At 39.8% G+C, this 13503-nt stretch overlaps 1 protein-coding gene across 2 annotated transcripts in view; it reads left to right on the forward strand.

The window, feature by feature from the left end:
• LOC135477566 (beta-1,4-N-acetylgalactosaminyltransferase bre-4-like) overlaps positions 1-7216 on the forward strand; it is a 59003-nt gene extending 51787 nt beyond the window's left edge. For both annotated transcript variants that reach the window (XM_064757721.1, XM_064757714.1), the window contains exons 4-6: positions 1067-1189; positions 2668-2769; positions 3274-7216. In XM_064757721.1, the coding sequence (XP_064613791.1) occupies positions 1067-1189; positions 2668-2769; positions 3274-3415 (367 nt within the window). In that variant the 3' untranslated portion in view covers positions 3416-7216. The remainder of the gene's footprint in view (positions 1-1066; positions 1190-2667; positions 2770-3273) is intronic.
• Positions 7217-13503: the final 6287 nt, after the last annotated feature.

Raw genomic sequence — 13503 nt, forward strand, 5'->3', positions numbered from 1 at the left:
ATGGCAGGATAGCTTGTTATATAGCTACAAACTATTATGTTGATCTATATATATATATATATATATATATATATATATATATATATATATATATATATATATATATATATATATATATATATATATATGCCTTGGTACGACGTTTAACCTCAAGGATACATACACATATATGACTTTTTCTGTTATTCAGCGGAAAAGTTTAACATTATCTGTTTTAGTCACATAATATTGCGTTAAATTGACGGCTTCCCATTTTAGAGTGTACCGCGGGAATTTGTGTGTTTTAAGACTACCTGCCCCAGCTGGAGCCATTTTCTGTTTTGGTCGTTTCAGCGGGTTTTTTTTTTTCACAATTCACACTTAAAAATGTATCAAACTGTTCTTCCTTACAAGTAGACAAAAGACCCTGATTCAGTGCCGAGTCTTTATCATCTATAAAACACCTCGAAAACAAACTAAAAGCCCGATTAATCAGCATTGAAACAACCTTGTAGTCAAAGAAATTCCTGTGGGCTTGTCTTTTGGTCCAAAGTTTTACACATTCCCTGCTTCTCTTTTTTTTTTTTTTTTAGACAGATGTGTCAAAAGAACAAAAAGCACTTGTTTTAAATTGAACTTATTTCATTAGTTCGCTTTTTTGGAACGCGAGCCCAAATAAAGCAGATAATTAAGATTGTCGAATATTCATGCCTTACCGTGCTGCCTTTTCGGCAATAGTTCTTGCCTGTTTTTCTTTCACAGAGAGGTCTTAAAACAGTTGTTTATAGTCAGCAAATTAAGCGCTTTTTGTAATCACAGTTTTTTAGGTAATTCGAAACCCTGTTGAAAACAGAACCGTTCCATTATTTTGAATGGAGTGAATCTGTTGAGGATGCTCGATATTATTGGCACTGAGTACTGTTGGTTGCTAAATTGAAATCGGTATCTGTTGAAAGAACTCCTGTTTAAACCATGTCACCTTAAGGTCCTCCCTGTCACCATAAGGTCCTCCCTGTCATGTGGTAAAGCATTCTGAAGTCATAAACCCCGCTAATTACATACGTTTTACGTTTGTCTCTCCTTACAGAGTACCGTACGATTACCTCGTGGGTGGCGTGCTGAGCATGCGTACGGAGCACTTCCAGATGGTGAATGGATATTCCAACCTATACTGGGGTTGGGGAGCAGAGGATGACGACTTGGCTTTTAGGTAAGACTCATCCAGAGCTTTATTTCCACTGCTGCCAAAGTAGTGTCAAGCTATAATTAGACATTTATATATATACCAACACACTTTGAAAACACAAAACATGGAAGATAGTGAAATTTGTATTCAATCCAGGCCAAAAATCATATTGACAAAGATAAGGTTTGTGAGTAAAGTGTTGTTTTACTGTCACAATAAACACCATTGTACTATACTTTGTTATCTATTTTATATTTCAAAGTGTTTCAGTATGTATGGTATACCAGTATCACTTCCAAATGTCTGTGTACATTTTCATTCTACCTTACAATATTTTCCTCCACACATACATCTGGCTGACGTCGTCTAAAGGGACGGTTCATAAGTACGGTGTTAACCACCAATGAAAACGTGCGGATAGTCGTTGGTTTCTCCCTGGGCTCTGCCCGGTTTCTTCCCACCGCAATACTAGCCGCCGTCGTATAGGTGAAATATTTTAGAGCACGGCGTAAAACACCGACATATAAATAAATAAATAAATAAATAAATAAACACTAATCAGAGAAAGAAATATATATGTCAGAAGTATATTGTCTGAATATTGTGAGTCCAGCCTAAAACGTATTAAGTACAGTCAGTTTACCAGTGTAAACCGTGTGAAATGGACTGTGTAACAGATTACACAGTATATCTGTAAGGTGATGATATATCTACAGGTAAACGGTAATTCCAGGAAGAAACAAGCTTTCCCCCGGGGTCTACTGGGTTTCCTCCCACCATAATGCTGTCGTATAAGTGAAATATTCTTGAGTACGGTGTAAAACACCAGTCATATAGATGAATAAATAAATACCACATAGTTAAACCATTATAGAAGTTCGGAAGAAAACTTTAGTACAATGGGCTCACTTGTAGTCATATATTTTGGTATCTTGTGTTGTTGATTTCTTTCTACACCACAGTGACCTATTCAGATAACATTATGCATTGTGCGACCTAAAAAACATATGAAAAAGCTAATTGTCCACAGTGGGTTATTAAGCATAGAGACCATTACTTTGACTGTGAAGTGTCGTACATCACATCAGTGATGTCTTGTATATAGGACATTGTTTTTATTACTTTGAGAGATATCAGTTTCTGGCCGAGTGGGTATGTTAAGGACGCTTTGCTTTATAACAGCGTTTGTCCTGTCAAATTATGTCGATCTGTTATTATGTCCGTTACCAGAGCTAATCGTACAGGCCTATCTGACGCACGAAGTCGACGGCCAGTAGAAATGTTAAAAGTGAGACGAATGAGATGAAAATAACAGTAGTTCATTGTATCAGTAGTTAGTGACCTGAGTCAATATTCCAAATTTTAAGTATTTTAAATTTTGTATTTCATATTAGATTTTCTATATATCTATCCCAGTGACCATGTTTTTTTAAAATATGTGAATATGTAAATTTGTCTATGGTAACTATGATATCATTGTTGACTATTCTTTTTGTTTTCAGAATTCTTCACGTTGGACTGAAGATTACCCGTCCGCCATCAAAAGTTGCCAGATACAAGATGATAAAACACGAAAAGAGAACGCCAACAGATTGGAGGAAAAGGTGAAAAATAAAAACCCGTTAAAGTATTGCCAAACATATTTTAATCTGAAAATGTTGAGAAAAATCGTTTTCATAATTACAGGAAGTTTGTTGACATTTTCAGGTTTGTCTAAGATTAAACATAATATTGCCTTTAGGCACGGTGAAAAAATGACAACCTTGCTTTGAATTTAACTTCTCGAAGAAGTATTCTCGTAGCTGGGAGCATTTCATATTGAAGAGTGGAAATATATTTTTAGTGCTGTGACTAACATTTGTGGGTGAGGAGGTGCGAGTGTGTGTATAGGACTAAGGTATAATGCACAGGCTGGCTCCTTACGGCCTTGGTTTTATGATCCCTGTTTATGGTGGATAACGTAGTCTTGCTGGTTTCACGTGAACTCACTGGAGGTCACAATCAAATAAATAAATAAATAAATTTATGTTTTCTCAATCACTATCGAAAAAATATTATTCATCCAGTATGACAACAATAATTATGTTTTTTGCTTTTGTTTTTCGCAGGAGCCGGTTATTAAGAACTGGAGTGAGGCGGTTCAACTTTGATGGTTTAAACAGTGTGAACTATAATTTGATATCAATTAAAAAGACACCTTTATTTACACATATACTAGTTGATATAGGAAAGCCCCCGTCATTATCATAACGACATGTGTCTGTGTGAGTGTGGTATTTGGAGTTTGAAGAATACTGCTAGGCGCTGCAGGCCATCTTGGCTGGACTTTTTGACCGTGGATGGCGACACACGTGATGGTGACGTCACGAGCCACCTGGATGAGACGACGAACGCAACTGAGTCAAGGGAGTTAACACAGGGAATGTGCCTTCAAAACTACTGCTATGTTTTCTCCGATGGGTGTCTATAACACGACTTATACGGCATTCGTACGTGGCGTTCCAGGAATCTTCGTTGTTTATTTATGAACAGATTTTGTCATTGACTGGAATCGACCTCATGTCGGACAGTGATTTGCAGAATTGAATTATCCAGGGAGGTTACGTGGAAGGACGTAAACGTATTCGGGCTGATCGTTGAAAATCTCGTCAGCTATAATGCGTGGACCATATAACCTGGCTGTTTCAATCAGGGTGATAAAACATGTGGATTTGTGTTTTGTTTGTCTCTGTACAATGTGACTTACCGAACTGTTGACTGTTCACTTTTTTAAATATATTATTTTCAACATGTGACTGCCCTGGGCTACGGTTTTAAGCATCACGTATACAAGTAGCATGGTTGTCCAAAGGTGAATTAGTATTCAACCTTATCCTTTCTGCTTCGAAAGAAACATGTTCATTAAGTCATTTTAGTTTTTAGGTATTCTTTTTTCTTTTTTTATGTGTTTATTCATGTCACCCAAGGAAAAGGGTACTTTGTCAACGGCATTTACAACCTAGATTCAATCTGTTGAACGGGTAGCAATCAAGGAGGCTCAAAAAAAACTTTAGTACTTGCCCTTTATTACACTCTAGTCTTTTTTCACGGATGGGTTTCATTCTCGTTTAAAGTGTTCAGACGTATCCGTTTGTCCGAACCGTATGAAATAGGACCACTAATATTGTACCGTTTATCTACTGAAGGATTTATTTATTCGCGGTGCCATTAAGCAAGACGTTTAAGCCTATGAGGCATGAGTTTTAGACCTTATGCTAAAACTGTTATGCGAAATTGCCCCCCACCTTAAAAGTATCTTAGTCCGAGTCGTGGTCCGCAACTCAGGTTTAGAAATGAGTTTTGGACCATGAAATGTTTTATGAAATCATTCTCTGTTTAAATGATCTTTATATATTTTGTTCCCCATCACAGAATATTGGTGCTTTGGATGTTTTACTGTGTCCATTTACTGGAAGGCGCAGAATCGCAGAGGTATCATTTACCGTTTCTGTAGCCACACGAATGCATCATTGGCTATATAAATGTCCATTTAGCTGGTCTATGAAACAACGCTGATGTTGCTATATTGTGATTCGCTTATTTATTACATGTGCTGTTTTGGCGTTTTATTGTTATGACATCGGGAATTATCGCAGGAAGCTTTCAGTCTGTACTTGATGTATACATAATACACCTTTATTTACATGGACCTAATACCCGATGACCGCAACTGAAGATTGTATATGGACAATCTCGTTACACCTCACCTGCTGTCGCTTTTAGCTACTGCCCAGCGAGCCCATGCTGATGCCGAGAGATGTGTCCACTGGTAAAATGGTCTCTGTTGTAAATGGCGTTCTGTAATATTGAAACAGTAGAATAAGAAGGCTGGATCATTGACAAATGTTAAAAAAGTGTTCGGTTGTAAGCCCTATGCATGGTACTCATGCATGAGCAAACATATTACATTTTTGAGAATACCGAGACATTTTGATCAAGTATTAAATGGAGATGATGGATTTTGAATCTGCATTCAAGATGTGGGGATGGAACACAGGCAGATGACAAAGACATTTCATTACTTTGAAAGTATACCAGCCTACATCAATAGAACTGATTATTTAGAGGTCACATATAGCCTTGACCAGGAAATATCCAACAAACGGAAGTGATTAGAGACAATAGTTTTCTGAGGTTTCAGGCTTCCTTCAAAATTCGTTATTCAAGATTGATTTTTCTATCAATATTATTTCAGTCCGATTTGCCTGTTCTGACTGTTTATGCTCGGTCTGTATTTCTAATTGGTTCGTCTACTTTAAAGATCAGTCAGTAGAGGCTGTATTTGGATGCGCTTGGCTTCTCTGTCATGGTTACGTTATTGTTCATATTGTTTAAATCATGGATAAAAAAAAGGTTATATGTGAGGTTTTTTCAACTCCGCAAGTGCATAGATTATATATTTGCTTTCATTTAGTTATTCCATTTTTTTTTTTTTGTATTTTGAGAAATAGATCTTGAAAGTACGTACGGTTATGTTATTGGCTGTGTATAGGCTCAAGAGAAGGGTCGTTTCAACGTGTGGATCAAATCTAGTCAAGACAGACAATACGTGACAGAATACCTTCATGATCATACTTAGTGCATGCACACGCCACGACATGTAAAGTGTTCTGATGCAACGGCTAAGTTACCTCTTGTGACGATGAATACCTATAAATTTGTACCGGAAACGAGTTATTCATTAATGAATCTCCTCATTAATGGAAATTCTCCATCGATGTGCAATGTCTGTTATCCGTCAATGTGCAATGCCAACTTGGCTTTGTCACAGCAATATTTTAAATAAACAAAGGATCAGATCTGAAATTATGAACCTCACTGGTATACATTTAACGACTTAAAACCGGGGCCGAATCCACAACGCGATTTTTTACTTGAATCAAAACTTAAAACTTGGATACGATACGCATTTCTTGGCCACAAGAGTTCAAATTCTGATACATTTATCTTAACAAAGAACTTCCTACTTTTAGCTCATACGGTCTCATGCGGTTAAATTGTATTCCACATTTTTGCTAAAGTCAAATGAGGCTTATCTGTTTTGAACGATTCTGTGCGGACTTAATGGAATTGGATTAATGGGAAATCCTCTGCTTAAAACAAATTTGGTTTGTATCAGTGTATTGTGTCGTTTATTCCTGTGTTATTGATGTCTTTGATGACGAAGTGGGGGGTCAAACGCTTAAGTAGTACGCTTGTATGGCTGTGCCATGCACCATGAGTACACTACACCTTGGAACCCCAGTCGCCGGCGTCATTGAGCTGCATGGGATGCCCTCATTTTGTCTCCATTTGATTTTCCGTTGGAATTGGCGAGCGTAGATTTTATTTCTTTCATTTGTACACAATTTCAAATCTAGTCTGTTAAAGGTTTCTTGTTACATAGCCATGGATTCCTACAAAAAGTGAGCACAGAGTGGAGTCATAATGACCATTATCGATTTCATACCAGGACAATTCCATGAAAGATGTAAACCATCGTATTAATAAACTCACAGGAGACTCGCATGCGTAGATGTGTTGGGTAAATGTGATATGGATAGTGCGCATGTATCTGTTGTCCTTTTCCCCCCGAGCTTCCGGCCTGTGTTAAGTCAAACTTTCGTGTCGCGTGCTCTGCTAGCATAATAGACTGTCATTCTTAGAAGCGAAATGTTTTGGTCAGCAGATTGTTAGAATTTGACATTTGTAAAAAGACGCCTTATAATATTTGGAGAGGTATTAATAGTTCTTCAGCAAGCTGACTACAAACAGTGTTAACGGCCCGATCTCATAGTTCCCTGCGAAGTCCCTGGCTGGAAGTCCGAAGATGGACGCTGTTGCCTGCATTGCTTGCTAAGTGACAGAGAAAATGATAATCCGAATAACAGGATATGTAATCATTCTTATCGTGAACGTTTTTGTTGTGTCTGGGAAGGATTGTTATGGGTTAATAATTATGGAATAATAAAATCATGTTTATTATCACGATAATTATTGGTAAATTAATAAAGAAATGACCGATGATATTTACACCGGTGTTTTGTTGTCATTTGCCTCCATTGAATATGTAAAATTGTATAACACGTACTTGAGTATTAATCATCAGCTAAACCTCTGTTTGGTGGTTTACTTCTGCTATGCCTGGATGAGCTTTTTCTTGGTGTTAATATACAATATGGTTTTGTTATCACATAGAACCTTCTCATGAACATATCACCAGTGAAATCAAATTCATTCGCCGGAGTCGCCATATCGCTCATTCCTCTGACACATAACCATGTCATTTTAAAACTCTCATAAATCTTAAAGAGTTAAAGTCACCCACTAAAACATAGTAAATTAGCTAGGATATATGGCCCTAGTACGGTCAAGAAGCAAGGGTTTTTTTTGTTTTTTTTTTAAATTAGCATTTTTTAAATTTGAATTTACCAATTATTCGTATGTTCGATATACACCAATGGCATGGCATCAGAGATCGTAGTCTCATACCAACTCAAAGCATGGTTACGATTATAATCGAGCCACAAGCAACTTGCTGTTAAACTCCAGCCAGAAGTTTCTCATTGGTTCTTTCCATGAGGAGATAAAGTGTTTAAACTTCTGTTCCTGATTTCAAAATTATACTGTAATCATTTGTAAGCTAGTGTTTATAGTCGAATGATACTTCTGGGAAGGTTTGCATTAAATAGGTCATATCTGTTGTTTATTTATTTGTATGATTGTTGTTGAACGCCATGATCAGGAATGTTTCACTTGCTGTAAAATGAGGAAATATGAATGCCCGGATTAAACCAAGGAGAACTGTGCAAATGGTCTCCCGAGCGCCCTACGGAAAAAACGACAGCAGGGGGAATCTTTACCGGCCCAGTATGATTGGGTTTGCGTTTTTATGTTGGACTGGCGCTCGCATAGTCATGGCTTGTTCCCTTTCACAAAAATGACCGCCCATCATACACATCATCTCGGTTCCTGGGCCACACATTCCACGCGTTTGCAGTCGCAAAGCCGTTGACGTGTTCAGCAAAAATCTATGCGTCGAAACATTCGTACACAAGCCGTCAACCAAAACGGTCCTACCGGCTCGATAATCGAATGGCCAGTTCCCAAAAGGAGGTTTAACACAAACCACCGAAGAACTGTAAAAAGCATACCAAGTAACAAGGGCGAAATCATGAAAAGAGAAACACAAGAAGCCAAATGGCGGACTAGATCAATCTGATATTAGAAAAGACCTACATATGCGACAGTCAGCACAAAGCTTTGTACGGGTACAGAAGGTTTAATGACCGAGCAAGATGGCCTCGCTAGTTAACCGACAAAGGCCTGAGCTTTCGCCGCCCTCTCCATTAATTGCGAATGCATGTGAGATTTATCTACGAACCACAGGCCATCAAAGTGAAGTAAGTAAACAATGTCGTTAAGTGCGACCTATAAGTAGGGTCAAGGCTTTCGTGTCTTTGAAAATGCTTCTGTTGCTAAGCAACTGTTCGTTGTCATTAGCGATACGCGCGCGCGTGGAAGATATCAAACTGGTGATGTGGTTGGAATGTCGTATTGATTATTGCCGTGTTGTCTCTATGTCTATGTCTCTCCGATTGTTTTCCGCACAAGAATCTCCCTCAAATGTTTTTATTGTTCATGTATAGCACACTTCGCATGACTTCAGACGCCTTTGTATCGCCAAGGGAGCTTCTCGAACGGTGTCTTGTTTCGCGCCTTTGATCTTGGCTACACACCACCCGGGATGCCTACCATCATGAAACTAAGTTAGAATGTATTCAGACAATTGGCGCAGGATGCCACGATAGTATTACTGATGAAGACTTCACTGGGTGCCTCATGACATCGATCACGGCCACACCCTTAGCATACCATACATGCATCCGTTTCACGTTGAGCAATGCATCCAGTTAAGAAAATGTCTGCGAAGATGTACTGTCTATTAAATATACATTACGACAATATGACAATTACTGAATAAACCGGCGACATGCATTTAAAAACAGACTACACGTCCATCGACCATGACGTCCACAGACCATAACGTCCTCACATCATGACATAGACAATACAAAAGACATCAGACTGGAGAGTAAAAAGAGAGCAGAGACGACAGTGTGATAGTTGGCAAATGGTCACACGTAACCGGTGAAATATGATCTGTCAGTTTACGTCAATCAGGGTATACATTTTGTATATAAATGCTTAAGAAGGAGCAATTTGGTAGCAATTTATTTGGCACCACATGTCTAGAAGACATCAAAATGCTGTGCTGTCATCACTTCTATTGAATATTGACATGAAAACAATATAAAGGGACTGAGCCTCGGGGACGAATAGTCCACCGGTAGAATTTTACTTTATGTCAACAGGCCATGTCGTACACAGATCATTTCGTACACTGACTACACGTCCAAAGTCCACAACGTTCAAACAGGTCTGACGTCCATAGACCATAACGTCCACAGGTCACACATCCAAAAGCCATAACATCGAAACACACCTAACGTCCAAAGACTACACGTCCAAAGACCACAACGTTCAAACAGGCCTGACGTCCACAGGCCATAACGTCCACAGGTCACACATCCAAAAGCCATAACATCGAAACACACCTAACGTCCAAAGACTACACGTCCAAAGACCACAACGTTCAAACAGGCCTGACGTCCACAGACCGTGATATCCTCAGACCATAACGTCCACAGACTACACGTCCAAAGACCATAGCGTCGAAACAGACCTGACGTCCGCAGACCATAACGTCCACAGGTCACACGTTCAAAAGCCATAACATCTAAACACACCCGACGTTCAAAGACTATATGTCTAAAGACCACAACGTCCAAACAGGCCTGACGTCCACAGACCATAACGTCCACAGGTTACACGTCCAAAAACCAATACATCGAAGCACACCTGACGTTTAAAGACTACACGTCCAAAGACCACAACGTCGAAAAACACCTGACGTCCACTGGCCATAAAGGCCACAGGTCACACATCCAAAAACCATAACATCGAAGCATACCTGACGTCCAAAGACGACACGTCCAAAGACCATAACATCGAAGCACACCTGACGTCCACAGACCACAACATGTTGGGCATGGCTGTCTCCACCACAATTTATGCACGAAACTCCATGACAGCCGCGACAAATCAATGGATCACGCTCAATAAAAAGCAAAAAAACACCTTGTTGTTTCAGTTTCTGATCATTCTGATGCACATTTTGTTACATATATATAAACACAGCGGTAAACGATTCTATTCCAGTTTAAAGTAAGTTCATTAACAAGCCATTAATCACCTATTTATAACGTTACTGTCAGATTGCATGTGTATTTTGCATATGCAAATAGTTGCGTTGACGAAACATTCGGGTGAATTGTTTAAACTCTTTATATTGCTTTAATACATGTTTTTTAATTGAGGGGAGGGGGAGTATATCAATGATTCGGCTGGTGTGTGTGTTGTTTTTTTTTTTCGGTGGTGGGGAAGGGGAGTGTTATTGTTGTTTACTAAAGGATTTTTGCAACTGTACAATGGCAGCTTAAATATTTTAGATGAAGAAAAGTGAAATGTCCTTGGTACACCACCGGCCGTTTAACAGTCATGCTGAAGATCTTTTAAGCGTGTGTGAAATATAGGTGGGTGGAAGATAAATATTCATGTAAGCCTACACGAACGAGCACCGCCGCTTCCTCATCGCCACCAAGGTACCATGACTGTTGAAGAACGAGGGAAATCTTGAAAATTCCGCGCCTTGGAATAATATTAAACTCAAGTTTTGTCTATTACTTCATCGGCCAATGGTTGTAAATCTTGTGTTAAATTTTCTAATCCCTACATCCGTATACCCCGATCAAGCAGAATAAATGACGTCACAGGGGCATTTAATATGTAACAAAATTCCTGTAAAGTTCAATACGTTGGATATGTATTGATTTATTTGATTGGGGTTTTTTCGGCGGCCCTATACAACAGTTGCAAGCATTGTGGTGGGAGGAAACCGGGCAGCGCCTGAGGGGAACCCACAACTATCCGCAGGCTGCTGTCAGATCTTTCCACGTACTGGAGAGGTAGCGAGCATGAGCTGTAATTGAGCTCATAGCGGCCGCATTAATGAGAGGATTCTGGGTCATTGCGTTGAGTTAGCACGCTAACTGCTAGGCCACGGAGTTCCCCACTAATGGTATAAGCACTAATAACATATAATGATGCATACTGTTGAAGATTTTGTTTTACTAATAAGTAAAGGCACTTAGACCCCATACACGGTTTTCAGTGGTGTCAGTCAGTTCCATGGGTTAACATAGGTCCAGTGCAGGCTTTCATCGTGAATTTCTATGCAACAAGTTAGTTTTCTGCTGGCTGTCCGGTCCTAAGTGTGAAGGTCTATCGGCAACCTGTGGATGGTTGTAGGCTTCTTCCGGGTTGTACCCGGTTTCCTCCCACCATAATGCTGGCCGCCGTAACGGCAATCAAACTTCCTGAAATCCTTTGTGTCATGAAGATACATGTCAGAAAGAACACATGATATTTCAAGTGCATTTCCCATGATCAGTGATGGTTAACAGTGCTGGACAATCTGTCGAAGAGATATGTGGACCCAAGTAGTCGGTGGACAGTATCGTCTCTAAGGAAATACTATGGTGTAGAAAAATACTGTGGATCGTCTGCGCACGATATTGTCTCTAAGACTATATTGTTCTGTGGATAGCCTGTGCGCGATATTGTCTCTAGGGTTATATTGTGCTGTGGATCGTCTGTGCACGATATTGTCTCTAGGGTTATATTGTGCTGTGGATCGTCTGTGCACGATATTGTCTCTAAGACTATATTGTGCAGTGAATCATCTGTGCACGATATTGTCTCTAAGACTATATTGTGATGTGGATGGCCTGTGCACGATATTGTGTCTAAGACTGGATTGTGCTATGGATAGCCTGTGCACGATATTGTCTCTAGGGTTATATTGTGCTGTGGATCGTCTGTGCACGATATTGTCTCTAGGGTTATATTGTGCTGTGGATCGTCTGTGCACGATATTCTCTAGGGTTATATTGTGCTGTGGATCGTCTGTGCACGATATTGTCTCTAAGACTATATAAGGTCTATACTATTATGCTGTGCTATAAACATTCTTTGAGCGCTATGTTCTCTTAGACTATTGGACGTTGCCTGTGACTTAACCATTCTGAGATTAATAGAGAACAATAGCCAATCTGCGATACTGGAGTCCTGTCAACATGGGTTAGTACAGCACTTGAGTAAAGTCTACTCTAGTATGGCCGCTAAAGGTTGGTCGTTCAACCCACCTGCCATGTGTCGTTGACATTTTGTGGATGATATTTGTTTCTTAGACAATACCGTGTTGTAGACAGTGTCTGTCGACGATGAGCAGCAATACCATGTCCAAACTTTGAGATCGAGGCCATAAAATGCATAAAACAACCTGACCCTCACAATTTGTGGTAGCTGGTGTAGTGGGAATGTCACTCTGAGCCCCATCAGCTCCAGACATCTTATACCGTTTTGCCAAGACTTCAAACTTTCATCAATTACACTTTCATCAGTAAAACTGACCTGTCCCGATAGCATAGATGAAAGAGCGTTCGCTTCGAGACGGGTAGATTCACGGTCAATCCTGGGTCGGGTCACAACGAAGGCCTTAAAACAGGAAGTTGTAAGGTTCTTCTTTGGCGTTCAGCATGAAGGGGATAGTGCAACGACTGGTTGACCCGTATCAGAATAATGGCTCTGGCTGGGCGCCTTCCTTGCCTTAGCTAAGGCGTCTCAGTCTAGCAGCACTAGATAAAAGTGCGGTGGAAATCCGCCCCGCAACAAGGAGGCACATTACATGGACTCTAAGGATTCCTTTGTCGTCATGACTGAAAAATTGTTAAGTACGATGTTAAACCCCAAGCACTCACTAAATTTCCATTGTTTTGATGCCGACCATGCACCTGTATGTCAAAAATGACCAGCTGGCACTACAGAAAGAGTTATTGCCACACAATATTTATTTTCGTGATAATATACGATCATGATAGTATCTGTCTCCAATATGGCTGACAAGCTTTTCTCTTGTGGTGACCTCATATGCATGTCCCATATTTGCACGTGCTGGTAAATAGACGACGTGAGCTAAGGCACATTCATATATACTCACAAGCAGTAATAAATGACGTGAGGGAACGGTCCGTGGCTGGCCATGGTTAGCCGTTGTCCATCATATTCCTAACCTTTCATTTCCCATCAGCCCAGCCGTTTTTGACATGAAACCGTTTAAAATAGAATTAATATAAACC

Source organism: Liolophura sinensis, chromosome 1, assembly GCF_032854445.1.
Source record: "Liolophura sinensis isolate JHLJ2023 chromosome 1, CUHK_Ljap_v2, whole genome shotgun sequence".
Taxonomy (NCBI): Eukaryota; Metazoa; Mollusca; class Polyplacophora; order Chitonida; family Chitonidae; genus Liolophura; species Liolophura sinensis.